General features: G+C 43.9%; 1 protein-coding gene across 26 annotated transcripts in view; it reads right to left on the bottom strand.

The window, feature by feature from the left end:
• Positions 1-13,919, bottom strand: part of ERC2 (ELKS/RAB6-interacting/CAST family member 2) — a 1,007,328-nt gene that overhangs the window by 225,894 nt on the left and 767,515 nt on the right. For 19 of the 26 annotated variants that reach the window (XM_051852297.2, XM_051852275.2, XM_051852281.2 and 16 more), the window contains 2 exons: positions 8,694-8,841; positions 7,105-7,233 (listed from right to left, as the gene is read on the bottom strand). In XM_051852297.2, coding sequence (XP_051708257.1) covers positions 7,105-7,233; positions 8,694-8,841 — 277 coding nt within the window. The remainder of the gene's footprint in view (positions 1-7,104; positions 7,234-8,693; positions 8,842-13,919) is intronic. The other 7 variants (XM_051852289.2, XM_051852290.2, XM_051852291.2 and 4 more) reach the window with 1 other exon arrangement.

The raw sequence follows: 13,919 nt of genomic DNA, 5'->3' as shown, positions 1-13,919 counted from the left end.
CTCTCATGAGCTGATACCTATATAATAGGTGGTAGAAATGATAAAACCCCAAGGACAAAGCCCACATCTCTTAGCGCTGAAGAGTGCCCTTGACACTCACAGCAGAAGTGCTCCAAGCATGTTTTAAAGACAGGGACTCAAGTGGTGTTGGCATTCATCAAAGCGAGATATTCACATAAGTGACCAGAAGGGAGTCCATCAGCATTAGCTTGATGTTCCGGAAGAGGCCTTTCAAAATGGGATTTGAGAAATGTATGGAAGCCCAGGGAAAACACTTGGCAGTCATGTTTGAGTGATACTTTGTCTTCGCAATTGGCAAAATGAGCTGATTCTCCCAGTGTTGGAGTTGAGACCCCCGCTGTCTAGGGTCAGAAATGATCCCAGGCTAAGGGAGTAGACTATCATCCTGTCCAATTACTCGGAGACCTGTCCATTAGGAGGAGACCGTTTTCAGTAACACCAAGCAGTTCAGGTTTTACCTTGCTGGAAACGACCTGCCCTGAGTCTGTGGGGGCAGGATCTAAGTACTTTTTTATTTAAAGGGTTGTCTAGAGCAAGCTGCAAAAGCTATGCCATGAAGTCAAAGACAAATAGAGATGTGGCTGGATTCTACCAGGGGGACAGGAACAGCTTAACCCACAGTGAGTCTGCTGTAAAAACCCATGCATTTGCATTTCAGCAATTCAATCTGGAGCAAGTCTGTGATGCATTACAATGCTGGGATCAAATCAAGCTTTGCTGGAGCTCATCCAAACACAACAGGAGGCTATGGGAACCCTACTGCACAGAGTTCCTCTACTGCTGTTTAATTGCACTCACCTCCTGAACCATAAAGAGTAATTAAAAGTCATCTGCATACAGTGCAACGGAAATGTAAATACAAAGCACAACTGTGTGGCCTCAAGTAAAGGGAGAAAGAAACCCAGCCCACTCAGGGGTTTCTCAGCCTGCTAATCAGATGGATCTACCTCTGCAGAGATGCAGTTTGGACTAAGATCCCACCTTACAAGTGACTCCCCTGAACACATCCTAGGACAGTCTTTGCTTTTCCCCATTCTGGACCACATCGGTTTGCCTAATCCTTGAAGATCGTCTTGTGACTTTCAGACAATACAGGGTAGAGAGGCTATACCCAAATAGATTACAGGGCGTGTAATGAGGGGTAGCTTCCAGAATGTTTACCAGACACAGGGTTTTTCTTCTCTGCAAACACTGGAGGAAAACAGAGAGAAATCAGAGACTGGTCTCGTGGTTATAACACCTTCTTGCATCCAACCAACCTATAAGTTTTCTAGTGGCCAAAAGCAATGCCCATCACTGGAAAGAAAGGGAAAAGAAAACTAAGTGTAACTTATCTCTGATCTCAAAAGCATTTCTAACTGGTTCTGAGAAATAAGCTGGTTCTAATTTTAACTAAACAATAGTGTCTGGCCCTCATTTGAAAAAGGCATTTCATCAAGGATGTGCGTATCACTACTTCTGCACACAAGGAGCATTTGGGAATAAGGCTTAGGGGGTAAGATTTAGTTTTAAGCTTTCTTCAAAAACCCTTTAGCAGAGGCAAATCCAATGATTTCAGAATTAATTATTTTGATGTCAGTCCCTTCTTCAAGGGTGGAGGAAAAAGATTGGGAGGGATTGGATTTAAAGCACCAAGGAAGGAAAGATGGTAATTGTTTATAATGTATTTTTAGAACTAGCCCACTAGAGAAAGAACAGAATCAGAACTCATTCCCACCAGAGACCCTCTCCCCAAATTGCACAAATCTGGAAGCCAGATTTTTTTTAAAAAGAGATGGAATAAAAGTGTCAGAGGTGTGTGCTTGTGGAGAAATGGAAATGGGAAGTCTAGGAAAGGAGAAAAAATGGAAATTAGATGTCTATTCTACCAAACTATGATTAATCCTTTATCTTTTTTTAATGCAACAAGTAACAGAAAGTCCTTTTGTGCTGCTCTCTTACCTTTTTACTCTGCTTACCCTAGAACCAGCCCAATGTCAACACCTGAAGAGCGTCATAAAGATTCTTTTGTTGTGAGGCATAGTTGGAATTTCTGAACTCATTTCATATCACCTCTGGATTTCTTGACACATGTTGAACAGGAGCTAAGAGTATTTCTAGGCAAACTGATTTATGAGATACCCAGACAATTTCCAGGAAAAGAATGGAGGGGCTTCCTTGTAACAAGAAATCTCTGACACATCTGGGACCTCAGTGATATTTTATTCAGAAAGTACCCAAGAAATTGGGAAGGATTAGAATTAGAATAAGAAAAAGAGATTTGGAGGACAGAGTAAAAAAGCCACCACCTCAAATAGTTCAAGCATGGGAAAAAGCAATGTGTCACAAAAGGGCATGCCGCCATTTTGTGGTCATCAATTGGCAAACATCCTCATCTACTCTGTCAACTCCTACAGATTGATGGTGGATGCCTGGAATCTTGAGTGAGAATTATGAGGCCAAGTCTTACCCAAAGGGAATAAGGATTCATGATTGATCAGTGAATTCTTAAGAAGCTTCCCTGGTGATTCACTTATTCATTGACACATTTGACAAATAACCACTGAACGCCTATATGCTAGGAAGTGTGTGAGGCCAGAGATACAGTGGAAGTTACTAAGGTCATGAGGTCATACTCTCAGGCCTCTTGGAGCTCAGACATTAGCATGACAGTTATTGCTATAGTCATCACAAAAACAAGGACAAGATTTGTCTGTTATGAGTGCTATAATCTACATGTGCAATGAGGTACCAATTTGGGAAGATTTGACCCAATCAAAAAAGCCCAGAAGGCTACCCTGAAGAACTGATATTGGGCTGTAACTGAAGGAATGAGTAGGAATTAACCAGAAAAGATGGAGAAGTGTTCCAGGAAGAGGAAATGGCATAGGCAATGTAGACAGCACGTTGGTTTAATTTTTTTTAAGATTTATTTATTTATTTATTTGAGAGGTAGAGTTATAGATAGTGAGAGGGAGAGGAGACAAGGAGAAAGATCTTCCTTCGTTGGTTCACTCCCCAAATGGCCACAACAGTCGGAGCTGTGCCAATCCGAAGCCAGGAGCCAGGTGCTTCTTCCTGGTCTCCCATGTGGGTGCAGAGGCCCAAGTACTTGGACCATCTTCTACTGCTTTCCCAGGTTACAGCAAAGAGCTACATTGTAAGAGGAGCAGCCAGGACTAGAACCGGCGCCCAGCACCGCAGGCGGAGGATTAACCCACTGCACCACGGTGATGGTCCCTGGTTTGAATTTGTCCACCCTACACCTAGTGGAGCCAGGGAAGGCTTTTTAGCAGGTAGGGTTGGAGAGCGATGAATGTAACAAGAGATTATGTTTCTTCTCACTGAAGTATGCAGGCCAGTGTGTGTACTTCTTTCTCTTAGACACAGCCAACACTGCACAGACCAATGGCACAGGAGAGGCCATTCATGTCCAGCTGCATGCCTCCTTACAGCAAGGAGGAGGTGGGAGTTGGACCCAATGGCATGCTGCTGGAACTGCCAACCAGTCAGGGAAACATTTAGTCAGGGTCCTGCTCCCACAGTGAGTGCCTCATCAGGTGTGGCAGGCGAATTCTGGCAGGATTCTTTTTTGTGGCCCCCGTGGAAGTGGCAATGCTTCCCAACCATACCAGCCAAGCTCTTGGAAATCCTTGGAGGCCAGGGGCCTGGGATGCAGAGAGTGGGCTCACCAGGGCAGCTTTAAAGAGGGCAGTCTGGGCTGGTGCTAGAGGGTGCCCTCCCTGCCTTGAGGTTGCAAGGCTGGCGCATTCTGCCTCCCTACTGCAGAGCACTCCTTTCTCAAAAGAAACGGCTCCCAGCAGATCCTGCGCAAGAGAGCTCCACCCCGTTATTCACCACCTCCTCTCCTTATTCACTCCACGCCAGCCAAACTGGCTTCCTTGGTATTACCTAAACATGCCAGCATGCATACTCCTGCCTTAGGGCTTTTGCACTGGCTGTTCCCTCTTCTGGAACACTCCTCCCCTAGAACTCTACTCTGGCATTCTTCTTCTCTCTTAGTCTGCTCTATATTTCTGCTTTTCTATCCTATAATTTACTTATTTATTTTGTTCATTGTCTTTCTCCTCCTGGTTAAAAAGGAAGCTTCATGAGCAAGCTTCCTAGCATATAGGCGTTCAGTGGTTATTTGTCAAATGTGTCAATGAATAAGTGAATCACCAGGGCAGCTTCTTAAGAATTCACTTATCTATTTTGGTAGTCCAAAAAGTACCTGGCACTGAAAGGCAGAGAAAGCACTCAATAAATAACTGTTGAGTTGAATGTGGCACTGGGTCTCACCAAACGACTCCCTCAGTTCCCCACGTCCCTGGGCAGAATGGGAATCACCGGCTGGAACTGGATTTCTCTGCTGACATCTATGAGGTATGTGGGCTAATCCATGGCTCGTATTGTTGATTAGGAAGACACTGTTAATCCTAGCTAACATCAAAGTATCACCACTTCTGCAGCTCCAGGGACCACATATGCACTACCAGGTATGGGAAATATGTTGGTGGTTAAGTCATAGAGTCCCTTGAAAAATGACAATGATGCCTTTCTCATGGGGACAGATATCATATCATCTTGGATGCATCTCTAGCATGTGGCAGACAGCCTGGGACATAGTAGTTCAGCAATAAATTGGTTGATTATGGGGAAAGAGGGACATAATGTTTGTAAACTCAGTTATATGAAGGTACTTTGAAGAGTTCACAAAAAAATGGAATTAAAAAGTAAGTTTATTTTTTGTGAAAAAATTGAAACCCATGTGTAGTCCTTTCTTCATATATATACACTGCAGGGAGTTCTTGAAGCCCTCTCACAGGACAAGTACTTGACATAGAGCCTGTCATGTGATTATCATGGTAATTCACACAAAAATATTTACTGAGTGCCTACTATATGTAGTTCAGTAACTATGGGGGCTGCTGAATGACTTCTCAGTTCAGTTACCTGGGATGGTGTCAGCAGTGCAAAGACATTTCCATAGCAGAAACGGAGCACAACAGGCAGCCCAAAGAAGATGGCAACTCTTTTGAGCCTGTATGCATCACTATCTGTGTAGGAAATGGAACAGTCCTGACCCATGGCTTTCCCCTTCTGTTGGTTTGATCTCTGGAAGATGTTGCTCTTCCAAGTTAGCCAGGTAATTAAGACGAAGAAAGAGCTGAGGTCTAGGATGTACCATGCTGGGAGCATATTTACACGGGCTGGACACACAAAACAAGCAAATATAATAAGCACCATGTGCTTTTTTAGTACAGCTTGGGAGTTGGAGTCCAGGGATTCTGATCTTTGTTTTTGTTTGTTTGTTTGCTCATAGCTCCCTAAGTGCATTGGCATTATTGACATACCATCATCTTTCTGCCTTTTCTGTCATAGTTCAGCAGTGTGGTCTCCAAGAGTTGTAACTCCCAGCTTCGTATCAAAACAGCAATGATGAAATCAAAATTAAACTACCTCTGAGGGTTGGTGGTGATCTTATCAACTGCTAGTAGTAATAGTAACAGAAGTTCACACATATAGAGACTCTACCATGTGCCAGGCAGGTGCAAAGCACCCTATATACTTTATACCCTACAACAAATCTCCTGAGTTACTTTATTAGCTCAATTTACAGATTAACAAACTGAGACCCAGAGAGGGTTAGTATCTTGCCAGTGATCACTCAGCTAACAAATGCCACAAGTGAGATGCAATCTAAGCAGGCTGACTTTGAATGCCAACTGTACAAAAGTATTTATGATTGTTTGGCAAAGGAATTCTATAAGCATCATGATGTTTACAACCGTGAGGCCTGAGAAAGACACCCTACTTCTCCAGACCACTGGCTCCTTCTTTATAAGAGCAACAAGGCTTCAGTTTCGCAGGATGTTGATGAGGTAATGTATGTAAAGCTTTTAGACACATCTCTCGCCCTTGGTGAGAGTTGAAAAATCTGAGTAGTTCTTGATGTGATCAAATAGTCTAAGCCCAAAGACTTAAGGTGGAACCTACTCTTTATGAATGGCCAGAGAATACTCTTAAATGGGTTTGTTGACATCTAAATCATGTTTAGGAAGATCAGGACACCTCACAATTTGTGAGAAATACCTTTTTGCTTGTCCTTCAGACTTCCTTCCTGAACCTAGTGGGGTATATGGAGAGTCAGGGAGACCAATCAAAGCCCAAGACTGCTGTTTACAAGCTGTTTGAGTTTGGACTAGTTATTCCACACTCTGGGCCTCAGTTTTGCCCTCAGAAGAGGGAGACACTCCTGGCTGCTGCATGCAGGGACGCTTGAAGATTGGGCAACAAAATCCATAAGGGACACTGGATATAGAACCTCGCAGAGGGTAAAACACTCAGCAGAAGGGGGTTCCTTTTACAAGCAAATTAACCATCATTCTTACAATCACGATCATTTGTAGAAAGGGTACGTAAGTTCACGTAACTTTTCTTGTTCTTTGGTGGACACATGATTTCAAAATTGAATCACCAAGGAACCCACTTGCCTTCTTCACTGGCTCTTTCTCCACAACAGCCCTTTAGACCTTGCCTTATCCCAGGCCGGAGCCTCACTCTGCATGGCTGGGGTTTTCCAAATGCGCCCCATGATACCCAAAACTGAGCCCGTTACAAAGAATGAAGGCTTTGTATAGTTTTCCAGGAGCAAATTGAAGGCTACACTCAATCCTTACTGGAACCTAGGAATGCATTTTCATGACACTGAGAAAGAAAAAAAGAAGCCTAAAAAAAAACTCTCATTAAGGAAGGTAGAGGGAGGTATGAAGAGTAAAGTACCTAAGAGCCAAAGAGAAAAAAATCAATCTACTATGCCTGACAGCAAAGCTGCTGCAGCCCTGGCTTTGCGGCTCCACTGGGCCATGACAGAACAGCCGACCCTGTAAGGGTGGCCACCAAGTCTGCGACCACTGGTAAATACATAATGAATGAAATTACACTGCAAATCATGATATAATGCTATCATCTATGGTCTCAGACTGTATGGCCGCTGAGTACTAGAAATCATGAAAAGAGGTGAAGGTCAAGTTAGGATGTAGCTCTTATGTACCCCCTCCCCCCATGCCGGGGCAAGTGTCTCCTTAGCCGCTGACTGACCTGAGACCTTGGGATCATGTATGCATCGTAGCTGGACCCGTAGTACTTGGTCGTAATATCTGGGCTGTAGCCAGCATCACAAGTGCATGGTATATTCGAGCTCGGGGGCTGTTTCTTAGGTCTATACACCTGTGGGAAAAAGCTACAATGGTTAGGTGCAGGAGGGGAGGGCGCAGGGTGCGCAGGGAAGGAATTAGGGGCAAGCAAAGGAGGAGGCTATCTTGACTTTCTGTGACCACAGAGGTGGAAAACCCAGTACAGAAGGTGCACAGCCCCAAACAAAGAGGTCAGATGGAAGCAGCCCCCAACTGCTGTGGCCAGCACTAGCGAGGCATGCTGCTCTGTGGAATGATCCCAATGTCTGGCAGTGACTGAGGCCTTCCCTCTACAAGGAGAGGGGGCCCAGGCATGGTGCTGGTCTCTCTCTGTCTTTCAGCAAGGCAGCCCCCACAGGAAATGGACTCTGGTTCAGGGCTAAAGTATGCCTTTTCCTTCCTGAGGAGGGAAAGGTTTGGCTTCCTCATCAAGGGAAGGCCTTATTAATAATACGTTGAACTTCCCTGCTACTCTCTCTGCACACTGGGCTTAGCACAGACTGCCCCAGAAGGCAGAGAGTCAGTCCAGGGGGTTGAAATCGAGGTGGACATTCAGTATGGCAACCATATGGCATATAGAGAGTTTCAGAGTCGCACATGGTCCTACCCTAAGATAGGGCAGCCTCCTTGTGAGGCGATGGACCACTGAGCTGATTGGGTTTCCTAAAGAAGCTGGAATCTCAGTGAGTATCTTTAACCATTCATTCCCAAAGTCCCCAAGTTATATATGGAGGGGAAATAACATCTGAAGACTTCCGGGATGAGTTTCCAATATGTTTCAGGTGCAGTTATTTTCATTTAAGCCACTTCCGGGAGAACCATCCAGAAATCAAACTTCCTACACAAGTTAGGACTGTGCCCCTCCTTTCATTTACCTCCCATGAATACAGTAGCCTCGAGAGAAGGAAACATGGGGTAATGGGGCAAACAGGTGACTTTAAAAACTAGACTGAATAATGGCTGGGGAGGTCTCCAGGCAAAGTCTAGCAAGGCCAAGGTTGGCAGATGTTCCTTGGCTGAAAGGTTCCACGGGTAATAGTTGAAGAACCAAAGCTAGAAGTATACAGAGAAAGAAATCTGAAGAACTGGATGAGGGGAGTTATTTATGGGAGCTAGAGAGTAAGCAAGACAGAAGGTAACAGGTCCAACAGGAAAAAGATGCCCAGAATTTAACTAGGAGTTTCTAGAATCTAATTAGAAGTCAAAGTCCACTGGAAGGAAGAGAGCAGAGAGCTATTTCTAGGGAGATGATGCTAATACAAAAGAAAGGAAAACAGCGCTAGTTGCAAACCACACAAGCCCAGCCACATGCACATAAACACAGAGAAGCAGTAAATGGTATTCCAGCAACCATTTGGGCTATTTTGCTCCTACCTTGTTTTAGGTGCTTGAGCCTGCAGGATGGACATGGGAAAATGAAGAGTGGCTAAACCCAGAGAAAGCACTCAAGGTCCCAACCCCAACAAAACACACCTTCTGTGCAGGAGGCCCCACCTGCTGCTTTAACTGATGCACTAGTCGGTCCTTCTCCCGCTTGAGGGCCATGACTTCCTCTTGTGTCTTCTTCTTTTTGGAGGCAGACAATTCCAACAAAGCAATGTTTGCATCTTTTTCACTGATTGCTGCAAGTAGTGCTTCCTGTCTGGTAAAATAAAAAAATTATGATCATTACTATAGAGTAAGACCCTCAACAATCAGCATGTATACTTGAAATGAGCCACAGAGTACACCTCAATGGGAAAGAATTAATTAGTTAATGTTTGGGATGAACTACCTCATTGGCTCTCAGAAAGGACAAAGTGGTTTAGCTCAGAATCTCGGAGACCTGCACAATGTATCCTCTGACAGAATCATCTTTCAATGACTTCATAGATTTTACATATTAGAAATGAGTACTCAAGATACTTTTATTCATCTATCCATTTACCTCTCTGCCATCTGTTCATTACTACTACCATCCATCCAGTTGTCCATCTGTCCGTCCATCCATCCATCCATCCATCCAAGATTCCACTCAAGTAAAACTAAGGTACCCCAAGACAAACCAATAAGACTGGGCAGCAGTTTCAAAATTAAATGCTTTGTGTTTCGTATATTCAAGGAGTAGATTCATGTTTTACTTTTTACAAATATTTGAAGATACCTGCGAACATGCCTTCCTCTGGCTTTTTAAAAATTAGAATGTGTTGCTCCTGCTTAGTCTGTGATCACTGCTTCTCCAACGGTGCTTTCTCCCCTCTCTATGGTCTAGTCTTGGGCTATGTCCATTAGAAATTTTAGCCTGGAGTTTTCAGGGACAAGCTGGGACTAGAAGATGGCTCCCTAGGGTGTGTTCCATTGACTCTTCCTTTCCACAGAGGAAATCTTGCCCCCACCACTGTGTCACTTCCAACACACTGTAGATAGCCAGGAGGCCCCAGAGCTCCGGGGAAGCCTCCATGCCAAGTACATTCTCTTACACAGAAGTCCCAGGACGAAAGCCTGCTTGTGATCCCATTTTGCCTTTCTTTGATCCTCATCACCAGCCTAGGACCCCCCTCCAGATGTTTGGACAAGAGGGTCATTATTGGGATCTCAGATTTTCCCCCTTTTCCACTACAGGGATTTAGATGGACTTTCCTGGGTCACACTAATACCAGGCGGTAGGAGCTTCTGTCAAGAGGCTCAGGCAGACATGTGAGCAGCAGATCATGTCAGGAAATATCTCCACTTTCCAGAGGAAAACCAGTGCTGGCTAGCCGGCCAGCAGCAGCATTAATATCCTGCTTCACAGAGCCTGTTCCCTTCTGGATAACATCTTGAGACAACAGACAAGCTTGATGCTCAGGCAGTGCCTATTTACACAGAAGGCCAACTGAAGAGGCTGTGTGGACTTCAAATCAGGGAGAGCCCATTTGCTGTCTGTTCCGCATTTAGCTACCATGCACAAGGTGACTGCAACAGCTCACCCCCAACCCTAGACTGAAATGTCTAAGTGACATTTTTCTTTTAAAATGGAAATGATTTTGGGTACTTTTAAAAATGATTTAATTTTTTGAAAGGTAGAGGGAGAGAAAGAGAATGCACCAACATGTCCATCCATTGGTTCATTCCTCAAATGTCTACAACAGCCATGGCTGGGCCAGGCTGGGGCCAGGTTGGGGCCAGGAACCCAGAAGTCCATCCACAGTCTTCCATGTGCGTGGCAGAGCCCAAGTACTTGAGTCACAATCTGCTACCTCGCAGGCTCATTAGTAGGAAACTGCATTGGAAGCAGAGTAGCCAGGATCTGAACTGGCACTCCAACATGGGATGTGGGTTTAACCTGCTATGCCACAAAGCTCAGCCCAACAATATCTTTTAAGATAAATATTGGGAAAATTGGGAGCTGTGGCAAACTCTGCTACACTTGACTCTTTAGAGCTCTTTGTAGCTATTTAAAATGCTGATAAGGAATCTTAATGACATGTGCAAGCATTTGTACTTGTTGAGAAAGAGGTCTCTGTGAGCTTCCCGGGTTTCTGTACATGTCACAAGCATCAGCACCATCTTCTCCACTGAGTCTTTCAAGGATGTTTATGTAGGGAGTATCCTTGGAAGGTAGATACGGTATTTCCCTTTGGATCAAATGACAAACATGCTTACTTCCCCATATGATAGGATCTCCTTTCAGAGCAAAGGGCAGACATGTTACTGCCCATTATAAAACATTCAAGTTGCCTGAGCTCTGGGTTGCTCTCTATAATGCAACCAAATGCATTTACATGTTTACTTAGTCCATTTGCCTCGCACATATGGGACTGGGAGCAAGGGGCATTGATAAAAAACGTACTAATGCTGCTCTCTGCACTGTGACCAAAAAAGTCTTTTGTCTCCTGCCCAAAAGTCACTTGTTATCTCTCTGTATCCATCAAACTGAGGCAGGATAACCTGCTGGCAGACAGTAGGGAGACTTAGACCCTTCACACTTCCAGACATACAAATGTACATGCAACAGATGCAAACATAAAACTACATCCATAAAATAAATGAGAAGGATAAATCCAAGGTAATAATAGTCATTTCACAATGGTGGGATGGATAGGGTCATTTTTAATTTTTTCTGTTTTTATATATTTTTTATTGTTATTCTTTTTTTTTTTAGATTTTTATTGATTTGAAAGGCAGAGTTACAGAAAGTGAGAGAGTGAAAGACCGAGAGAGAGAGAGAGAGAGAAAGAGTCAGAGAGAGATCTTCCACCCACTGGTTCACTCCGCAAATGACCACAATAGTCAGGACTGAGCCAGGCTGGAGCCAGGAGCTAGGAATTTCTTCAGGTCTCCAATGTGGGTACAAGGGCCAAAGCACTTGGGCCATCTTCTCCTGCTTTCCTAGGCACATTAGCAGGGAGCTGGACTGGAAGTGGAGCAGCTGGGACTCAAACCAATGTTTATGTGGGATACTGGCATTGCAGCAAGTGGCTTTAGCCGCTACACCACAACACCAGCCCCGTATTTTTTTTTTTTTAGATTTATTAATTTATTTGAAAATCAGAGTCAGAGAGAGAGAGAGAGAGAGACAAAGAGAGATCTTCCTTCCACTGGTTCACTCCCCAGAAGGCCACAATGACTGGGGCTATGCCAGACTAAAGTCAGGAGCCAGGAGCTTCCCAGGTGGGTGGCAGGAGCTAAGTACCTGGATCAACTTACATTGATTTTACGTTGTTTTTCTCAGGCCACTAGCAGGGAGCTGGACCGCTAAGTGGAGCAACCAGGGCATGAACTATTGCTCATATGGGATGCTGGCATTGCAGAGGGCGGCTGTACCCATTACACCACAGCATCAGCCCCTGCTTATAATTGTTAAAAACATTTTTTTAAATAATTAGTTTGTTAATTTTTATTTATTTGAAATGCAGACAAAGAGAGACAGAGACAGAGGAGACAGAGATCTTCCATCCACTGATTCTCTACCCAAATGTCTTCAACGGCAGGATCGAAGCCAAGAGCTGGCACTCAATCTGGGTCTCCCATATGAGATGCAGGAACCCAAATATATGAGCCACCACTTGCTGCCTTCCCACCCCACCCCACCCAGTCGCATATTATCAAGAAGCCTCACTGGACGTGGCACTGGGACTTGATACGGGATGCAGGTATTCCAAACAGTGTCTTAAACCACCGCACCAAATGCTCATCCCTGCTTATGCCTTCATGCATTAAGCTTTTTTCCCCAAAATATTGTTAAGAAAATAACATTAGAAAGTTGTAGGTGAATCCTTGCAGTCACTAAGGACACTGGAGGTACATATTTCGGAAGCTTAGCAGAAGTGATATGTGCTAATTTTTCCATACAGGTCACTAATGTTCATTTTGTCCCATGACGTTTCCCATGCATGGCACACACACACACATTTTCACAAGCACACAACAGCCTGTGCAGTCTGTATCACTGCCCACTTAGAAAACTGCAGTACTCTCTAACTAGGCTCCCTTTGTCTGCTTTAGGTCCCCTTTTAACCCATTTTCCTCTTCCAGGAAACTTCCCATGTCCAGAATTTGCTATTATAAAGGCTTTAATAAATATTAAATGCCATCATCAACCCAAACAGTGAAAATCTAAACTCTACTTCCCTTTGATTCTCTAATTTGTGTTTTTATGCATTTATCACTTACAATACCATCAGAAGTCACAATAAATCAATTCCTAATTCTCACTTTACTGTAAAAAAAATAAATTAATTTCTAGTTCTTGAAAGAAACAATCACCTGGGGAGAGTGCTGTGGCACAGTGGGTTGAGCCGCCACTGGAATGCCTGCACCCCATATGGGAGTGCTGGTTCTTGTCCCAGCTGCTCTGCTTCTGACCCACTTTCCTGCTAATGCACCTAGGAAAGCAGCAGAAGATGACTCAGGTAATTGGGTTTCTGCCACCCACATAAGAGACCTGGATGAAGTTTCTGATTTCTGTCTTCAGCCTGGCCCAGCCCAGGCTGTTGCCAGCACCTGGAGAGTGAGTCAGCAGATGGAAGATGCCTGTATCTCATTCTCTATCACTCTGCCTTTCAAATACATAAATAAATCTTAAAAAAAAAATAGTATCACCAAATATAGCTCCAGATGAAGTTATTCTTAATTATTAAACTTCAAAGTATATTTAAAATAATTTTTAAGAGATTTATTTATTTATTTGAAAGGCAGAGTTACAGAGAGGCAGAGGCAGAGAGAAGGAGAGAGGTCTTCTATTCGTTAGTTCACTCTCCAAAAGGCCACAATGGTCAGAGCTGAGCTGAGCTGATCTGAAGCCAGGAGTCAGGATCTTCTTCCAGGTCTCTCATGTGGGTACAGGGACCGAAGGACTTGGGCCATCTTCTATTGCTTTCCCAGGCAATAGCAGAGAGCTAGATGGGAAGTGAGAGCAGTCAGGGCTCGAACTGGAGCCCATATGGGATGCTGGCACTGCGGGTGGCAGCTTTACCCAATACCCCACAGCACTGGTTCCTTAAAATAATTTCTAAAAGTTCATTTAAAGTCTGTCATCAACATTAATATTCAATCAAAATAATCAATTTTGATCTTCATAACTTTCCATATTGCATTTTTTGTTTTGTTTTGCTTCTAGCTAATAAATCTGTTTCATGAAAACTGGCATTATGCAAGTGGGATCACAGAATGCTAAAGAAAATTAGCATACAAAGATTATGCATATTATGAAATCTTATTTAAATCCTGAGTATAAACTAATGATGATTTCCTCTAAAA

The sequence above is a fragment of the Oryctolagus cuniculus genome, chromosome 10 (assembly GCF_964237555.1).
Source record: "Oryctolagus cuniculus chromosome 10, mOryCun1.1, whole genome shotgun sequence".
Taxonomy (NCBI): domain Eukaryota; kingdom Metazoa; phylum Chordata; class Mammalia; order Lagomorpha; family Leporidae; genus Oryctolagus; species Oryctolagus cuniculus.
Note: the sequence above shows the minus strand (reverse complement) of the source record. Positions and strands in the feature narration are given on the sequence as shown.